The 17,866-nt window shown below is 38.4% G+C and overlaps 2 protein-coding genes across 5 annotated transcripts in view; one reads left to right on the forward strand and one right to left on the reverse strand.

Moving 5' to 3' along the window:
- GRM3 (glutamate metabotropic receptor 3) overlaps window positions 1-17,866 on the forward strand; it is a 220,627-nt gene that overhangs the window by 114,416 nt on the left and 88,345 nt on the right. For 2 of the 3 annotated variants that reach the window (XM_003921155.4, XM_039472808.2), the window contains exon 2: window positions 9,049-9,656. In XM_003921155.4, the coding sequence (XP_003921204.1) occupies window positions 9,189-9,656 (468 nt within the window). In that variant the 5' untranslated portion in view covers window positions 9,049-9,188. Of the gene's footprint in view, window positions 1-1,761; window positions 1,868-9,048; window positions 9,657-17,866 lie in introns of all 3 variants that reach the window. The other variant, XM_074379348.1, reaches the window with a different exon arrangement.
- Window positions 1-17,866, reverse strand: part of ELAPOR2 (endosome-lysosome associated apoptosis and autophagy regulator family member 2) — a 376,613-nt gene that overhangs the window by 81,808 nt on the left and 276,939 nt on the right. For both annotated transcript variants that reach the window (XR_012512086.1, XR_012512085.1), the window contains exons 25-27: window positions 13,062-13,216; window positions 5,800-5,909; window positions 2,908-3,060 (exon numbers count right to left, since the gene is read on the reverse strand). The gene's annotated coding sequence lies outside the window, so the exon portion shown is untranslated. The remainder of the gene's footprint in view (window positions 1-2,907; window positions 3,061-5,799; window positions 5,910-13,061; window positions 13,217-17,866) is intronic.

Raw genomic sequence — 17,866 nt, forward strand, 5'->3', positions numbered from 1 at the left:
TAGTTTTATCAATTTGGCTATGATTTAACTACATATGGTTGTATTTATATTTATCCTGCTTAAGAATTGCTGAGTTCCTTGGTTTTGTAAACTTATGTTTTACACCAAATTTGGAGAATTATTGGCCATTACTTCAAGTATTTTCTTTCATTCTTTCTTCTCTCCTTCTGAAATATTAATTTTACATATATTAGACTGCTAAATATTGTCCAACTGGACACAGAAGGTTTGTTCAATTTATTTTCTTTTTTCTCTCTAATTAGATTGGATAATTTCCTTTGGTCCACTTTCAAGTTTATTATTTTGCCTCTCCAATCTGTTGCCTCCTGCCATGAAATCTTTATTTTAAATATTGTACTTTGAGTTCTAGAATCTCCATATAGTATTTTTATAGTTTCCCTTCTCTGATGAGATTCCCCATCAATTCATTCATTTTATTATGTTTTCAAACATATTTATAATAGTCAAAGTTTTCATCTTTTGATTCCAAAATGTGAAACACTTCAGGTTTTATTTCAAATAATGCTTTCTCTCTTTACTCTGGGTGCTGTTTTTCTGTTTTCTTACATTTCTCAATTTACACTTATATGCTGATTACAGAACATATTTTTGTGGGCAGTCTGAATTACATCATCTTTCTTTAAGAGTTTGAGTTTTGTCCTAACAGGCATGCAGATGAATACTGGTGGATCATTTTACTTTTGTTAGACTTAGTTTATTTCTTTATAAAGGCAGGTCTGTTTTATACTTACTCCTATGGCATGCCCCTAATTCCAGTTTGGAATGCCCCTAATTCCAGTTTGGCATGCCCCTAATTCCAGTTTGGAATTAGGGGCATGCCATAGGAGTAAGTATAAAATTACTTACTCCTATGGCATTAGAACAGAGCCTAATTACTAATAGAACAGAGCCTGGCTTTCTAGGGTTTAAGTAAAAAGCACAAAGTGCCTAGTTTGATCTCTGCCCCCTGGCTGTCTTGGAACTCTAATAATCTCTCAGATATGTCTGCCAGGCCTCACCGAGTCTCACCCTGTGGATGCCCACTCAGATCTGCCCACCAAGTCCATGCAGTTCACTACCCTACACACAGCAACCACTTTAGCAGCCTAGAATTCTATTCAAGAATCCCTGCCTCCTCAAGTCAGAAAGACTGCCACTGCCCCATGGCAGGAAAGTGCCCTGTGCAGAATACTGGGAAATCCATGGGGAAACCATGGGGTTTCCTTCATGTGTTTTTTTTTTATCTCAAATATCATAGTTTGTTTCGTATTTTTTCTTCAATTTTCTAGTTATTTTCATCAGAAAGGTAAATCCGTTAACAGTCCAATATCTGTAGCTGGCTTCTCCTAGTGACCATGTCATAGGAATGGTCACCAGGAATATGCCAGCAATAGAGGTGATATTTTGGCAAAGACATATGTGACACATCTTCTGTTTTGTAGAGTTGTTTGGGCAATAATGGTAAAGTCTTCCTAAATCCTAATTCCTTATTTGTTCCTGACTACTATCTTGAGCAATTTGCTTTACTCTTTCTCTCTGAGTCCCTGTCTCACTCTCTACTTGGCAATCGATGATATAATTCTCACCAGGAAACAGAAGAGTTAATTCATTATGCACAATACTCTGAAATTATACAAGAAAAGGGATTGTATACATCTAGGAAATTATTAATAGCCACTTGATGTGTCATATTGCCAATCGATAAAAATATCCTCCTAAAAATTGTATTCCTCCATCTCTGCCCTTTACCATTTTGTCCAGAGCTGGAGAGAAAGCCTTTGACGAACCCAGTTTCTACACTCGGTTTATGCTGACAAACCTGAAACTTCTATTAGACTTGGCAGCCTCGAAGAGGAAAAGGACAAAGGTGGGTCACAGGGAATTTGGGAAGGCTCCAATTCAGAGGCTTTGTAATGAGGGGAAGGAACTTGAGGATGCTAAAGCAGCTGAAATGGCAACACGCACACACACACACACACACACACACACACACATGCACACGCACATGCACGCACACACACACACACACACACACACACACACCATGAAAAAACTGTGCACTGGCTGGACGCAGTAGCTCACTCCTGTAATCCCAGCACTTTGGGAGGGTGAGGCAGGCAGATAACAAGGTCAGGAGTTCAAGACCAGCCTGGTCAACAGGGCAAAATGCTGCTGCTACTAAAAATACAAAAATCAGCCAGGTGTGGTGGCAGGCACCTGTAATCCCAGCTACTCAGGAGGCTGAGGCAGGAGAATCACTTGAACCTGGGAGGCAGAGGTTGCAGTGAGCCAAGATCATGCCGTTGCACTCCAGCATGGGCGAGAAGAGCAAGACTCCACCTTTAAAAAAAGAAAGAAAGGGCCAGGCGCGGTGGCTCACACCTGTAATCCCAGCACTTTGGGAGGGTGAGGTGGGCGGATCATGAGGTCAAGAGATCGAGACCATCCTGGTCAACATGGTGAAACCCCGTCTCTACTCAAAATACAAAAAATTAGCTGGGCGTGGTGGCGCATGCCTGTAATCCCAGCTACTCAGGAGGCTGAGGCAGGAGAATTGCCTGATCCCAGGAGGCAGAGGTTGCAGTGAGCCCAGATCGCGCCATTGCACTCCAGCCTGGGTAACAAGAGCGAAACTCCGTCTCAAAAAAAAAAAAAAAGAAAGAAAGAAAGAAAATACTATGCACTTTGATGCTTAGAAAAATGAAGTTTTACTTTGAAGCGAAGCAAATAAATCTTAAATATATTCCATATTGAGTCACCCAACCAAATGAATACTACTGATGGGAAGTAAATTACCAGCAATTACGAAGGTTTAGCACAATCTGTTTGCCTACCTCACAAAGTCACGTTCCTCTACATTCAGAAGATAAAGAAAATGGGAGATGTGATTTTTATTTTTAAATTTACCTTACTTAGTTTTTTTTGGTCCAAAGTCAAGTAGTGAAGTGAGGCTTTCTCCTTTTGGCCTCCTCACCATCCGTTTCTCAGCTTCAGCATGCCAACTGGCAATGTCCCTCTCTCCAACATAGTTATCCAGGTTATTGGGTGTTTTCATCTGCTCTATTAATAAAATAGGTTTAAATAAAAAGATCTTATGAATTAATTTGTACTATTTGACCTAATGATTTCATTGCTTAAAATTTCACATACATTGTGGGATTTCAAACAGCCTTAAACTCAATAAATTTGAAGGAAAGCAGAACTCTTCTCCCTAGTTTTAAATCTTAGTGCATAAAGCTGGCCTTTTCTATTCTGCCCTGTCCTTCATGCTTTGAAGGAAATTAACCTGTCATTTGATGTTTTGTTTTCCATTCCTCCTAATCCCTCTCAGACCAACAACAGGTATTCTTTCTTTTTTTCTCTGAATGCTCTCAAATTTTCCACTTTTAATTTATGCTTTTCTTTCTGTAAAAATCAACAAACAATTTAACATCAAAAAGCCAGATTACAGATATTTGGGCCAAATTTGTCTAGTGCCAAAGTTGAATTTTGACCTAGTATAATATTTTTTTGAAAATGACAGATTTTTTTTTAGCAATCTTCATTCTCTGAATGAAATTTCAGAATATTTTTTTCAATCTCCTGACCAATCTTTCTAAAACTTACATGCTACTTGGAATTTATTATGAAACCAACATTTGACAACTGTGTCTGAGGCACTGTGGAAAAGTAACAATGTCTAGAGTATGGTCCTTGATATATAGTAGTTTACAATCTAATGGGAAAAAAAGAATAATTTTCAAACTTTGCAAATAAAACACAAGACAAAATATGATCCTCATTATAAACATGGCACAGAGTATATGGGAATTTAGCAAATGAAGGAACATCTTACAGTGGAGTAACGTGGAAGGAGAATAAATTTTATAGTAGATCTACTAAAAATGATTGAGTTTAAAATGGTGAGCTACTCATAATAGCTTCCTAAGACTTCTGGGGGAGATGCCCTTTTTCTCTAGTAGTAGTAAAAGAATTACAGTCATGGACTAGCATAACACCCATTAAAAATGCCAAGATAGATACAGCCTCTGTTTGTTTACCACACTGAAAATGTCAGTCTAAGAGCAAGAGCTATGCCCTTTGTTGTCTGTTATACAGACAGTTGAAAAATTATAGAATCATAATCAAATTGCACATACTGGGACTAACCCTAATTTTGCTCCAGATTGCTTGAGTGTGCAGGATTTGAGCACTCTCAGAAGCCCTTGAGCAATTTAAGGATTTATTTCTGGGATAGAGTGCATATGATTTCAGGCATTGTATCTCCCAGATAGACCCTTTCCTTTCCCTGGATAAACTACTTTCACATTGACTGAAAGTGTATTTCACTTCCGACGCCAAGTCCCTGAGAAAAGAGAGGATGAAAATACATATTAGCATATGCAGGGTATAGAAATGCTTTGAGCTCACATATTCCAGGGGTTATATTCACAGCGAACCTCTGACATTCTATTAATGCATCGATTAATAAAACATTGGTGAGCAGGTTACCAGGAGAGGGCTACACATGCTTGTTCATAGTTGACACATCACTCATCATCCCTGAATGGAGAACTTTGACTGTAGAGATGCAGTTCTCCAGCTGCATATGAATGTGGCTGCAGTAGGGAGCCTGCTTATCTGAGGAATGTGCTGCTGGCTGATTTATAATGAAAAGTACCTGAAAAGAGGTGGTTGGTGCCCTTTCACTCAATCCAATAAACTGTTGCACAGAGATAAACAGTGGCACTGAATTAAGTGTTTGTCTATTTTTCAATGTTACCTTTTTTTTTTAAGTCTCTTAAGGCTTCATTTTAAATAATGCTAAGTGTCTCTGAATTATGCATAGTCCTACAGTATTAATCATTATAAATTCTACTATAAAGTAAATAAAATACAAAGAGTGTATTTAAACATCACTCTAATTGATTTTTGATTTGCAATTCTCTAAGATGAAATTAAATGTTACATAAATATGCCCTGTCAGAGAGCTAAAAGGAAAAATATTTTACATGACATTATCATCAGCCAACTTATTTTTATGGTCTGCATATCTAATTTTTAAAGTTATATAACACATGTAGTTTGAATAAATCATTTTTTGAGTACAGCACTTAACGATTATCATGTTGAAGGAAACCTATACAGACTTTCAAGATTTTCACTAATGATGGAAATCGTTGGTAAAAACAGAGATGCATATTTTTCTATCACTCTCTATATAAATATGTGTAAGTATTTGGAATGTTATTTGATAGCTGGGATGATGTTTGTTTATAACTAAGGTATATATCCTGGGTATCCAGCTCATAGCCTAGCCTAGTGCACACATAGTAAGTGTTCAATAAATATTTCATAAGTGAATGCACCTCTGAAGCTTTGAGATAGAATAATGTGCATGTTCCTTATTTAGTATACTCCTGACCAAAAATTTAAGAAGTAAATGTAGGCCGGTTCAGGTCCACATCTCTTCTGGTTTCCTAGATGCCAGTCTCAGTTGCAATATTCAAATACAAAGGCAGCATTTTTTCTTGCATAATACAAAGTCATTACTATATTTCTACCAGTTGGATACCCATATGATCAAAGAGTGCAATAAGGGAAAAGCATCAGATGTGACCATGCAGGTAATAAAGGAAAAATAATGCATTTCTCTTATTTAATTCCCGTTCCTCATGCCATAAATAGTAAAGAGCCATGTGCAAACATAGATGTCTATATTCCTTCATGGATGTCTATATTCCTTCAAGAAACATTCATTGAATTCTTCTACTATGTCAGAATCTAGACACACAAAGAGAAATAAAACACAGTCCTTACCTGTGAAATAGGTAGACTAATGGACACTGTTGCTTTCTTTATCATTTTTGTTCATATAATTTTCATCTCTTTAGGAATTTGGTGGCAGGCTCTGTTCATCTGCTCCTTCCCTGTTTGAGGGACAGTACAAAGATCCAGTTTGGAAATGAGAGACTATTACTTTCCGTGTAATGCAGTGTTTCTCATTTGAAGTCTTTTTTGTCTAAGAGCCCTTTCTCAGGAGAGAATTAAGCTTTCCATAGACTATAAGGAAATCTTTACTGTTTGAGTAGCCAAACTTTCTTTACATTCAAAAGATGTCTATATCTTTTGCAAAGATACATGGTAAACTCATGTTGATAGCCTTCTTTTAATTAGCTATTTTCTTTTACTAGGCACATAAAACAATTATTTTATTGTTTTATGCGATAAAATGTCTGCATTTTTATCATTAGCAATAATGATCACAGTAACTTTTGCCTTCCATGGCAGTTTTGCTTCAAAGGGAATTCTACATAAAGATCAAAAAGACCAGAAATTGATATGAAACAAAAAAATCTACCACAGTATCAACTTTTTAAAAAAATTATTATTATTAGACTTTCTGGTGTCCTGTAGCAGATCACCCAGGGAGGCTCTGAGTTATTACTGAGCATTCCAATGGCTGCTGCCTCATTCACACCTAAACAAACAAACAAAACAGCCCAGCTGACTGTGTAGCTCAGGAAAACAGCCCATCATTTGCTGCATGTGAAAAGAACAGGAAGCAAGTGGAAATCTAGGTTTTAAAGGGCACCGCTAATATGAAAAGGGAGAAATGTCAAAAATGTTGAAGTAAACACTGGACTAGCTCCTGTCTTGCTTGTTTCGTTGAGTTCTTTTCTTCCTTGGCACTTGAAAAATTCTAAATGCTGTGCCATTTCGTTAATTCCCAATGAGCACATAAGAAAACAAACATAAATCAAAGAGGAATAGCAAATATTTCTTGAACAAACTACAACAGGAATATAGAGCCAGAAATCAACAATTTGATTGAGAAAGGGAGATAGGACAGAATACTTGGTCTTTCCTGGCAGTAACCGTTGTGTCTTAAATGATAAGTAGGTATTTGCTGGAGAAATCAGTATAGAAGGACATTCTTGGCAAAAGGGAACAGCATGAGCAAAAGCAAGGGGTCATCAACATCTTGAACGTCTACTGAGTGCACATAGTTCAGTAGCTTTAGAGCTAGCCAGGGACAAGATCATAAAGCACTGAGAAGAGATTTATAATGAGTTCGTTCTTAAACCTGTGGGCAAAGGAAAGCCAGCCTACATTGATAGAAGATAGGCTACACCGAATAGTAACTGAGATTGTGTATTAGAGTGTCTTGCTCAATGAGACATCATTCAAATTGCTAACATTTGTGAATTTATCTGAAAGCACATGGGTGGTATGGCGTTTAGGCATCTTGATGGGGTCTTGGAACAGCTATGAGAGCCCTTCCTTCATAAAACCCTTCCAACACACAATCATTCTTGAAAGTTGGAGAGCAGAAAGCCATGCTCAACTGCACACACAAGGGCATATGGCTGCAACCTGTCAGAGAAAGGCACTAGGAGCCCGATGTGGTCACATCCCTCACTTGACTCTGAAAACAATAAGCTCATCTGATCTAAGGGGATGGAAGTAAGCAAGCAGTGTAAATGTGCTGACCAAGTGTTTGCTCTATTGCTAGAAAGCCGAGTGTTAAAGAATTCAACAGCAGGTACATGGGTTCATGTGTACAGGCAACTAGAGTGCTCCACTCCAAAGTTTTGGAAAGCTCCCTAGAAAGATCCCAGACTACTGTCAAAAACATGATCCTCACAGCAAGGCTTTGCCTGATTCCCAGGATATCCATCTGTTCTAGCCTAGGATGTAAAAGGATGCTTAATTTATGGAACTGTCCTAAGCTAGAGTCTATTGTGTTCACTCCAGCACTAGCATTCATTGTACTCCCTAGGATGTGAGGACCAAATGAGGAGTTGCCTCACTCTGGATAGGGGAGGCAGCCACCAGCAATCAGACTGCCCCATCATCTGTAGTTGTACAGGTTATGCAACATTAAGTTGAGAAATCACGTACTTGTAAATTGGGTATTTTTTCCTAATGCTCAACACGGTGCCCTGGAGGGTGGTAGCAGCTCTCTATGAATTTATTGCTAGGGTCCTGCTACAAATTATAAGAGCTCAGCATAGGTAGGAATAAGGAATAAGTGGCAGCTTTAGGAGATGTTAAGTGGTTAGATTCTGCAGGGCTTAGTGGCTAATTGAAAGACGGTAGCAGAGGGTGAAGTGGGGAGGACTCTAGGGTGCAGGTTTCTGGCTTGAGAGCCTGGAAACAGAGAAGATCCACAGGTAGACCGTGAGGTGTCTGAGAGAGTGTGGGTAAAGCTGGTTAGCAGGCAGTTGACCTGAGAAGACTGGAGCTCATTTAAGTTGTAGCTGACACTATGAAAATAGATTAGTTGACCCAGGACAGGGTAGTGGGAGGATGGAGGAAGGCAGGTGTTAAACAATGGAATTTGAGACGTTGTCAAGATGAAGCACGAGAACAGAAACCTAAGAAGTTGTAAGAGGTAGAGAACATTCAAGATTTCAATTAAGGTCAAGTAAAATGAGGACTACACTGAGGTTATAGTTTACTCCATTTAGAAACTAGTAGACAAGTAGCAGCTTTTTCCACAACTCCTTTGTTAGAGCAGTTGAGGCAGAATCTTAACCTCAATGGGCCAGGAGAGTTCATCTATCAAGGGAAGGACAGACACAGTGGTAGAAACGCAGAAACGGCAACAGAGTTCATTGTGTTTTGTTTTGTTGTAAATGAAAAGAGTCCATAAAAAAAGGTTAGTTCACAAATGCTGCTGAAAGAGAAGGAGTATAAACTCATATTCACGTTGCTGCCCTACCAAAAACAAAGTATATGACTCAGTAGAGAGAGGACTGGACTTGGCTTTAGAAAGAAAAGAAAACTGGAGTCCAAACCCAACCCGCAATAAGTACACTTCATCGGGTCGCCTTTCTGATACTCTGTCCCCGTTTCTGTGAGATGGGACCACTAGGACCTACGTCATGGAGTGCATAAGGATGGGCTGAGAATACCTGTGGGAGAGTGCCTGGTGCAGTGGTGTACTGTGTGCGTAGTAAATGGTTTTCTGAGTCATCCCATTAAAGGTCTGAATGGGCATGATCAATGTAATCACTGTTGCTTTCTTTACCATTTTTGTTCATATAACTTTTATCTCTTTAGGAACGTGGTGACAGGCTCTATTAGTCTGTTCCTCCTTTATTTGAAGGACGGGCCAAAGATCCAGTTTGGAAATGAGAGAGGACTAGCATGACACATTGGATTCACCATTGATATCTCCCAGAGGTACAGAAACAGGATTCATGAAGATGTTGACAAGACTCCAAGTTCTTACCTTAGCTTTGTTTTCAAAGGGATTTTTACTCTCTTTAGGGGACCATAACTTTCTAAGGAGAGAGATTAAAATAGAAGGTGACCTTGTTTTAGGGGGGCTATTTCCTATTAATGAAAAAGGCACTGGAACTGAAGAATGTGGGCGAATCAATGAAGATCGAGGGATCCAACGCCTGGAAGCCATGTTGTTTGCTATTGATGAAATCAACAAAGATGATTACTTGCTACCAGGAGTGAAGCTGGGTGTTCACATTTTGGATACATGTTCAAGGGATACCTATGCATTAGAGCAATCACTGGAGTTTGTCAGGGCATCTTTAACAAAAGTGGATGAAGCAGAGTATATGTGTCCTGACGGATCCTATGCCATTCAAGAAAACATCCCACTGCTCATTGCAGGGGTCATTGGTGGCTCTTACAGCAGTGTTTCCATACAGGTAAGACTGGCTAATCATATTGCTAAAAGGCTGTGTCTCTTTACTTTTATGTTTTGGGGGAACAAAAGGAGAATATCATAATAACCTCATCAATGGATTATATCAACAATGCAATTATTAATTTTTCTGGTTATTTGATAATATAGGTTTGAACACAGAATATTTTTCTACCACTTAAAATTGTTTAGAAGCATATCAGGTAGCTATTGCAACAATAAACACTTCCCCAAAATTCAGTATTTCAAATAAGAATATTATTGATTATAGTTTACGAGTCTAAAGATTTGATGCTGTGAACCAGTGGAGGCTGGGGTTCACTGAGGGTGGCTGTGCCCCAAATCATCTCTTATCCTCCTCCTGGAATCAGTCACCTAGCCCAGGAATGTTCCTCTCTGAGTGATGGCAGAGGTGCAAGAGAATGCAAACTCAGCTCACAAAACTCTTTCAAGTTTCTGCTTGCTTCACACCTGCTAACATCCCATTAGCCAAAGCAACTCACAGGGCTCAGCCCAGAACGAAGGAGCTGGTAAGTATGCCCTGCCCACAGGACAAGTGCTGCAGTTACATAACAGAGTGTTGAGGTAAGATGAAATAATAATTTGAATCCATGGATATAATCAAACACAAGGAGATATAATGTTTTCCCACTTATTTTTACTAAGGCATTTTTTTTTTTTTTTTTTGCTTAGAGATAAAATACAAATAATTTCCCAGGATATAAATCTAAAAATGTATGCAGAGGAGCCAGAGGATTACTACCATTAAAATAAAGGAAACATTTAGCACATAACTTAAACTAGATATAAAGATAATAATTGGCTGTCATATACAAACTCTTCCAATCCTTAATTACAGGGTTGTCAAATTTTATTTAAGTAAATAAGTGAGAAATCATCTAGCTCAACTTTGTCATTTACCCAATCCCCAGAAAGATTGGTTTCATGAAAACTCCCACTGGTAGGTAGCACAAGAACTAGAACTCAGATAGATCTTTTGTACTTCTGTGCTCTTTTAACTACCCCATTTGATACTTACATGTTACTTTACTTTTGGTATTTTTTCTGAGAGCACTAATGTCACAGTAATAAAAGTCCATGATTCTAAGAGTCATACACTTTGCCTACCACCAAATTACTACAATCAAAGCCCCAAGCATTGAAAGAAACTATACTGTACTCATGTTGTCTTTTTATGTCACAAACCACTTAAATTGGCTATATTTGGATTGAAATAACCTTCTTTCTCTATCTCACATTTGTGGCATTTAAAATTCTAGGTATAGGCTGGGCGCAGTGGCTCACACCTGTAATCCCAGCACTTTGGGAGGCCAAGGCAGACAGATCACCTGAGGTAAAGAGTTTGAGACCAGCTTGGCCAACATGGTGAAACCCTGTCTCTACCAAAAATACAAAGCATTAGCCAGGCATAGTGGTGACACCTGTGTCCCAGCTACTTGGGAGGATCACTTGAACATGGGGGGCAGAGGTTGCAGTGAGCCAAGACTGGGCCACAGCCATCTAGCCTGGGGTGACTGAGCGAGACTTCATCTCAAAAAAATTATAAATAGTAATAAATACATACATACATACATACATAAAATAAAATTCTAGGTACAATTTTGTGTGGTGCTCTATTAGCTATTCCAAATTTATTTCTTTCTTCAGATTACACCATCATATTATAAGTAATTAGGATAACTGGTTTTATATAAACATCCTCAGATTTCACTAGATGGAGAGAAAATATTGCACATATGAAAGGATATTATGCTAATTTTGCCACTCTTTCTATACTTGGCTCAGGAGAGATGAAAATTGCTGTTTTATTTGAGAAAAGAAAACATATATATGCACATATATATATAAAGTATGACAGATTTTATATATGTATATATATATAGTCTGTCATACTTCAGTCATAACTTCACCAGATGAATGCCAGTCATTTCACAAATTTAGATTATACCCAATATTACCAATAATAAGGGCTTATCTATATGTGCTTTTTCTCACCTTAGTTTCTCCTGGTGCAATAAATGGTACTCTACAGCAGATGTGTAAATCTCTCATTTATACAAAGTTAATTGAGAAACTGTGCCTTGCAAAAGGCCTTTTTGCAATCGAATTGTATTCTTTTACTACCTATGTACTGCTTGAAAGAAGTCAGACTAGTTCAGAGGAAAAACTGTGGGCCACGAAAACCCTGTACTAGTTAGTTCTTAAGAGCAGAAGACACTTCTTACTCACTGAAGGAACTACCTTGTTATTTCATTTATCTGGTCAATATCACCATAAAGTCACAAATGCTGATAAGGTTCTTATCTCCACAGTATAAATGAAAAAACAAAACTATAATGCTAGGATGGAAGGAGCACAGATTTTGGCATTAGAAAGACCTGGGTTTGAATTCCAACTCCACTGTTTACTGGTTAAGCTGTAAAATGAAGACAATAACATCTACTTCAAAAAGTTGATGAGAGGATAAATTAGGAAAATCTATGGGAAATGCCTCACCAAAAACTGGCAGATTCAATAAACGGTAACTTTATGTCCCTAAAATTATAGGAAAGGTCAGTGGAAAGCCAGTGCCTGAAGCCAATTCTGTGGCCTTCTCTGGTGGCCAAGCGGTCCCATGAAGTCATTGCTAGTTTTCCACATGGTGAATCAGCAAGTCAGTGTGTATTAAGCTCCTACTGTGTGCGCTGCACTATGACAGGAGTTAGAACACTAAAGTCATATAGAACACAGACCTGATCTCAAGAAACTTAAAATCTGTCTAAGGGTACAATGTGCTCTGAAATAACAGTGACTATAATTCTGAATATCTTCCTGTAGCTCACAAAGTAAGAAATGACCTTTAGAAAGGTTTGAGGATGAGTAAGAATGAAGGTTGCATTGCAGAAAGGCTAACAGGGTGACAGTGTAAATGAGATGCTGAATCTGCAGAGGTCAATCAGAAAATTGTGAGAGATGTCATGTATAAGGGGATAATAACCTTGACATGAGTAAGAAGGGACAGGAGAGATGTCTCCATTCCTTCCTCCATGGCTCCCGAGTTTCCTGACTACCCAAACTCTGATTAAGCCACAGACTCAGCTGGACCAAGTCAAGCAAGCAGCTGGAGCAATTAGTCTATATACCAACCCCCAGGCACCTTTCCAAGGAGCCCTTTCATACAGGGTCTTGCGTTCAGTTAGGCATCATGAATCGTAAGAGGTGTTAGGCAGCTGTTCCATAGCTAATAATTAAAGTATATTATTCCTTTGAAACATATATGTTCTTTAATAAGAATTCTGAAAAAGATAGTCAATGGTAATGGAAAGCCATAAATTCCTAATGGCGAATTTAAGGTCATCTTGTATACTAATGAGGGAAACATTTTTGGAGAGAGGATCTCTCTGCCTACCTCTCATACTCACACGATCCTGCTCCTGTGACTGATTCTGGTCATACCCCTGGTGTGTGGTAACCGTGGTGACAGTGTGCAGCCTGCAGCATTACCATCCATTTTTAACTACTTTCGACTTCCTTCATATATACTGGAAATTGTCTTTTCTTGAACTGAAAAAAAGGGAGAAAAAAAAGAGGGTGGAAGGAATAAATGAGTATGAACCTGTCACATAATTTTTAAAATTCCTACTGTCTAATTATAACGTCTCATCCCAAACCAGAGCCCAGAGTTTTCCGTTACACAATTGCCCGTTGAGAGAGAACTTCAGAGAATGACAGCATTTGTGCATCTTCCCTTTTGTGGCTGGATCAGTTTAGACATTGCAATCTTCCCATTAGGGCCTAGATTCCTTTCTCTGCTGAATTGCTTCAGGAGGTGCTTTCCCTCCAGCTTCCTATTCTTTTCTTTTCTTCTCAATAAAGGAGAGAAATTCTTCCAGAAGGCAGCATAGGAGCTATCCCCTGCTGTGGTAGTTCATACAATAGGCAGTGTTTGCTGATAGGAAAACTGCATGGAGGGGAATTCTTAATGACTTGTGAGTTAAGCTGTATCACCACTGATGAAGAAACTGGATAATTATTTTCCCAACACTCTTATTAAGTACAACAAGCCAGTCTGCGGTGGTCCCTTTTATAAAACAACATTATTGATTTCTTAATCCAGTAATCAATGAAAGCTAACATCAAAATCCTTCTATATTAGCAAATATATGTGGGAGTTGATTCACCCTCCCTGGTGAATAAGTTTCTTTCAAAGCATTTTTAAGACTGCATCCTGCTCTTCTCCATAAGCCTGCAATCCACCCACTTCAGGGAAAATAGTATTTATTCAAGAAGAGAATCAAGTTGGTTGCCTTTAGTTAGGCGATTCTCAACATGGTACTTGTTTTGAAACGATGATGTTTGTGCTTTTCCAATAGACTCTAGTCAACTGCTAAGTTGTTCAATCAAAAATGTTCCTTGAAATGACTCTCATTCTTTCCAGAGAACACATAATTTCTTCAGACTGTCTTGCCTAGATGGAGAAAATTTTAATCAGAACATAGCAAGTATAAGTTGACCCAGTTATTGTTTTGTCCCTGAGTGTTAAAGTGACTTCAGGAACAAATGAAGATTTGGCTTAGATGGCATGTAAAAGTTAAGCTCATCGAAAGGGTGGAAGAGAGCCTTGAAAGGGCTCTCCTACCTCTTTCCCATCCCTAGCATAGTCAGACCCTTTTCCAGAATTTCTATCACTATACTTATCCCAGGAACACTCTGACTCAGGAGACGGTTATAGTTTATCATGACAGGACTTGCATTGTTCACACTGTATCCCTGAGAAGACTAACTCCCAAAATTAAATCCCTTATAGTAAATGTCACAGGTTTTAGCTATATGGGGTAGAGGGAAGAGCATATAAAAACATCACTCTGTTATACCTCCTCCAGTCAACTCCACAGTGCTCAAGTGGACCACCACTGGTCAATTTGCATTAAGCATTGAGTTCTTTTAATAATTCATTCCTCCTTTAAATTCAAATGTCTTGAGGAAAAGTCACACATTAATTGCCAGTTTTCTTACAGGCGCATAGGAAAAAGAGTTGCAGAACTTGGGAGTGCAATAGCCTTCATACAGTTAGCTGTCTTCAAGTATCTGACAGACTGCTGAATGGAAACAGGTACACTCTCTCTGTGGACAAATGTGTTGACTCTAGAGCCGAGTTTCTCAACCTCCGCACTATTGTTGTTTTAGGCTAGATATAGCTGTCCTGTACACAGTAAAATGTTTGGTAGCATCACTGGCCTCTACCCATGAGATGCCACCAGCACCCCAAGCTTTGACATCTAAATGTATGTTTCCATACATTGGCAAGTTACAAAATTATCCTCTTTCCTCACTGAGAATCACTGATCTAGAGCAAGATATATTTAGAGCCAACATAAGGAAGAGTTCTTAAAAAGAAAATAGCCTGGAAGGAGAGGGGTTGAAGGAAGTGAGTCCTCTGTTTCTGGAGTTATTCAAGCAAAGTTACTGAAGAGACTGCAGCCACATGTCAGTATTTGAAGTATATGGCATTTAAGGGCATTTCTTAATGTTATAATTATATGTTACTCCATGAAAATACTCCACTATTAGGGTTTAAGTGATTGCAAAGAAAGTATTTAAAACATGGAGCAGAAACATTAAATAATGGGCTCCTTCATATTAAGATCACTTTGAAGCAGAAGTCCAGTCAATTGTTATTTCACTTGATTCTATTAGTATTTTTGCAAAAGTCATGAATTTTCTTATTTACCTGTACATTATAACTAGGGTTCTCATATAAAATTATTTTTTATCAGAAAATAAGCATTTATTAAGCATGTATATGTTAGACACAGCAAGAACGTTATTGTATAGAACATTATTATGTAGTCTTGACAAGGAATAGCGAGAACATAAAATAAAATTTTTAAATAGTAGATATCTTACGAGCTTCTGAGGGATGTAGAATCAAATTGAAATATCAAGACCATATATAAAACAGGCTCAAATGTAAAATCTGAGTGTCAGTTAACAATATAAGTACTGGGAGATCAGAAAAAAGAACAGAATGAGCAGAAAGGAACGGGATTGAACAGGAGAAAGACCTCTAGATATACATAAACAGAAAGCCTGCCTTTGACGCCTTCCTGGAAAGTTGCTTTCTCATAGTCTACAGGATGGTATCTGCAGTCTTTCATCTATGAAGGAACATAGTGTTTCTTCCACCTAGAATGCAATGTCCTTTAGCTGTCTGCATGCCTTGCCAAATCCTACTTTCCCAGCCCTCTCCTCAAACCCTATCCCTGTGTGAACCCTTTCCTAAGCACTCACTTCATAAACATGCACCTTCATTACTAAGTAAATATAATTTGTAATTTATTTTCCCATGAACTATAAGTCACTTGAGTTTAAGAACCACGTCTTTTTGTCTTTATATTACTAATACCTAGAATAATGTCTCAACCAGGTAGAAAGTAAGCCTTTTTAAATGAATTGAAAGACCTGATTACCTACTTACAATTGATAAGAACTGAAAGATGGTAACCTGTTATACTTCCAGAAGGCTGAAAAGCTTTACAGGAGTCTTGGATTAAGGGTCACAATTGTGACCCACCTATTCTAGATCAGTCTGGATGCTCATAAATGAGAAATAAGTGTTTTCCTGCAATGGAAGACTGTGTTAGACAGACAATGTTGCAAGGGAAGTATGTGGGACAAAATTGCTCCCACCTTCCTCACCTCCATTCTTTACACATGTGCCACTGATGCCTTGATTTGACAGCAGCTCTGGGGGGTTCCATTTCAATTGTCCTTAGACTATTCCAGAGAAGACTATCCAAGTTTCAACACAACCAGACAGTCAGAACCATTTCGAATGTTAGAGCCTGTCCTCTAATAGAGCTGTATGCAGTCTCTCCACAGGAAGAATATGCAGACAGCCTTTTTATGCCAGATGCTGTGCTCGTAGCTAATGCAAAGGCAGAGAGAACATCATCCTATCCTCAAGAAAAGCACAGCAACAATATGAGAAATCCATTCATTGTTCTATCACCAATGTCTCTATCACTAAAATAGTAAAAATGATAGTTGCATTTAGGGAGTTTAATACTGCAAATACAATGATCATAGCAGGGATACGTTATAAATGTACATTTTTAGTGTGCCTTCCTTGAAAAAATTACAACACAGTGAATAAAACTCTGTGCCGACTGACTAGGATTTACTTAACCCCTCATTGTCTCTTTACTCACATCTAACATTGAGACTTTTTTTATGATTACAACTTTTATTTTCAATTCTAGGGCCACATATGTAGGTTTGTTACATAGGTATATTGTGTGCTGCTGAGGTTTATGGTACGAATGATCCTGTCACCCAGATAGTGAACATGGTATCCAGTGGGTAGCTTTTCAGCCCTTGAACCCCTCCCTACCTTCTCCCCAAGTAGTTCCCAGGGTCTACTGCTGCCATCTTTATGCACATGTGTACTCAATAACATGGGGATATTAGTAGTAGTACCTCTCTCATTGGGTTATCATGGGAGTTACATAAGAAAATACATGAAAAGCGAGAACATGGTGCCTTGTATACGTAGCAGCCAACATTTTAGTAGATATTATTATCCATTATATTTTATTTATGTATTTCCTTATTTATCCATCTGTTCATTTATTTTACTTTCAAAATCTCCAGCCCAAAACGAACAGTTTCAAGAGGAATTGAGACTCACAGAGGTCATGTCCCAAGTTCAAGTTTCTATCACTTTACAAGTAGTGAAATCAACATGAGAATCCAGATCGCTTGCCTCCCACACCAACCACCCTCTCACAGTCTAAGCTGCAGAAAAACCCAACTTGAAAGTTATCTCGGGCAGAATCTTTTTATTTATTTCCTTCCCAGACTTTTCATTCTAAAGCAATCTCACAACACTTATTGTTTCGGAATCTCCCTCCATTGCTCCTGCTTCACCTCCTCCAAGAAAGGGCAGTGCTGTTCAAGGACTTTATAACAGGGAGGGAGGCACCAACAATGGCAATTAAAAATGCTTTTGTTAGCATTGCTTCATTGTAGAAATTTCTCATCAGAGGTAATTATCTGATATGCTATTATTTTTTCTCTTTGCATTGGGGTTAATTTGTTTCTTAATTAATTCCCCTTCTGTCATGTATTTATTTGAAAACTCGTGAAAGATAAGAAGTTGCCATCAGGACCACTGTTCACAGGGCAATAGGATGGCTCATGCTGGGAACCAGG

Source organism: Saimiri boliviensis, chromosome 10 (assembly GCF_048565385.1).
Source record: "Saimiri boliviensis isolate mSaiBol1 chromosome 10, mSaiBol1.pri, whole genome shotgun sequence".
NCBI lineage: Eukaryota > Metazoa > Chordata > Mammalia > Primates > Cebidae > Saimiri > Saimiri boliviensis.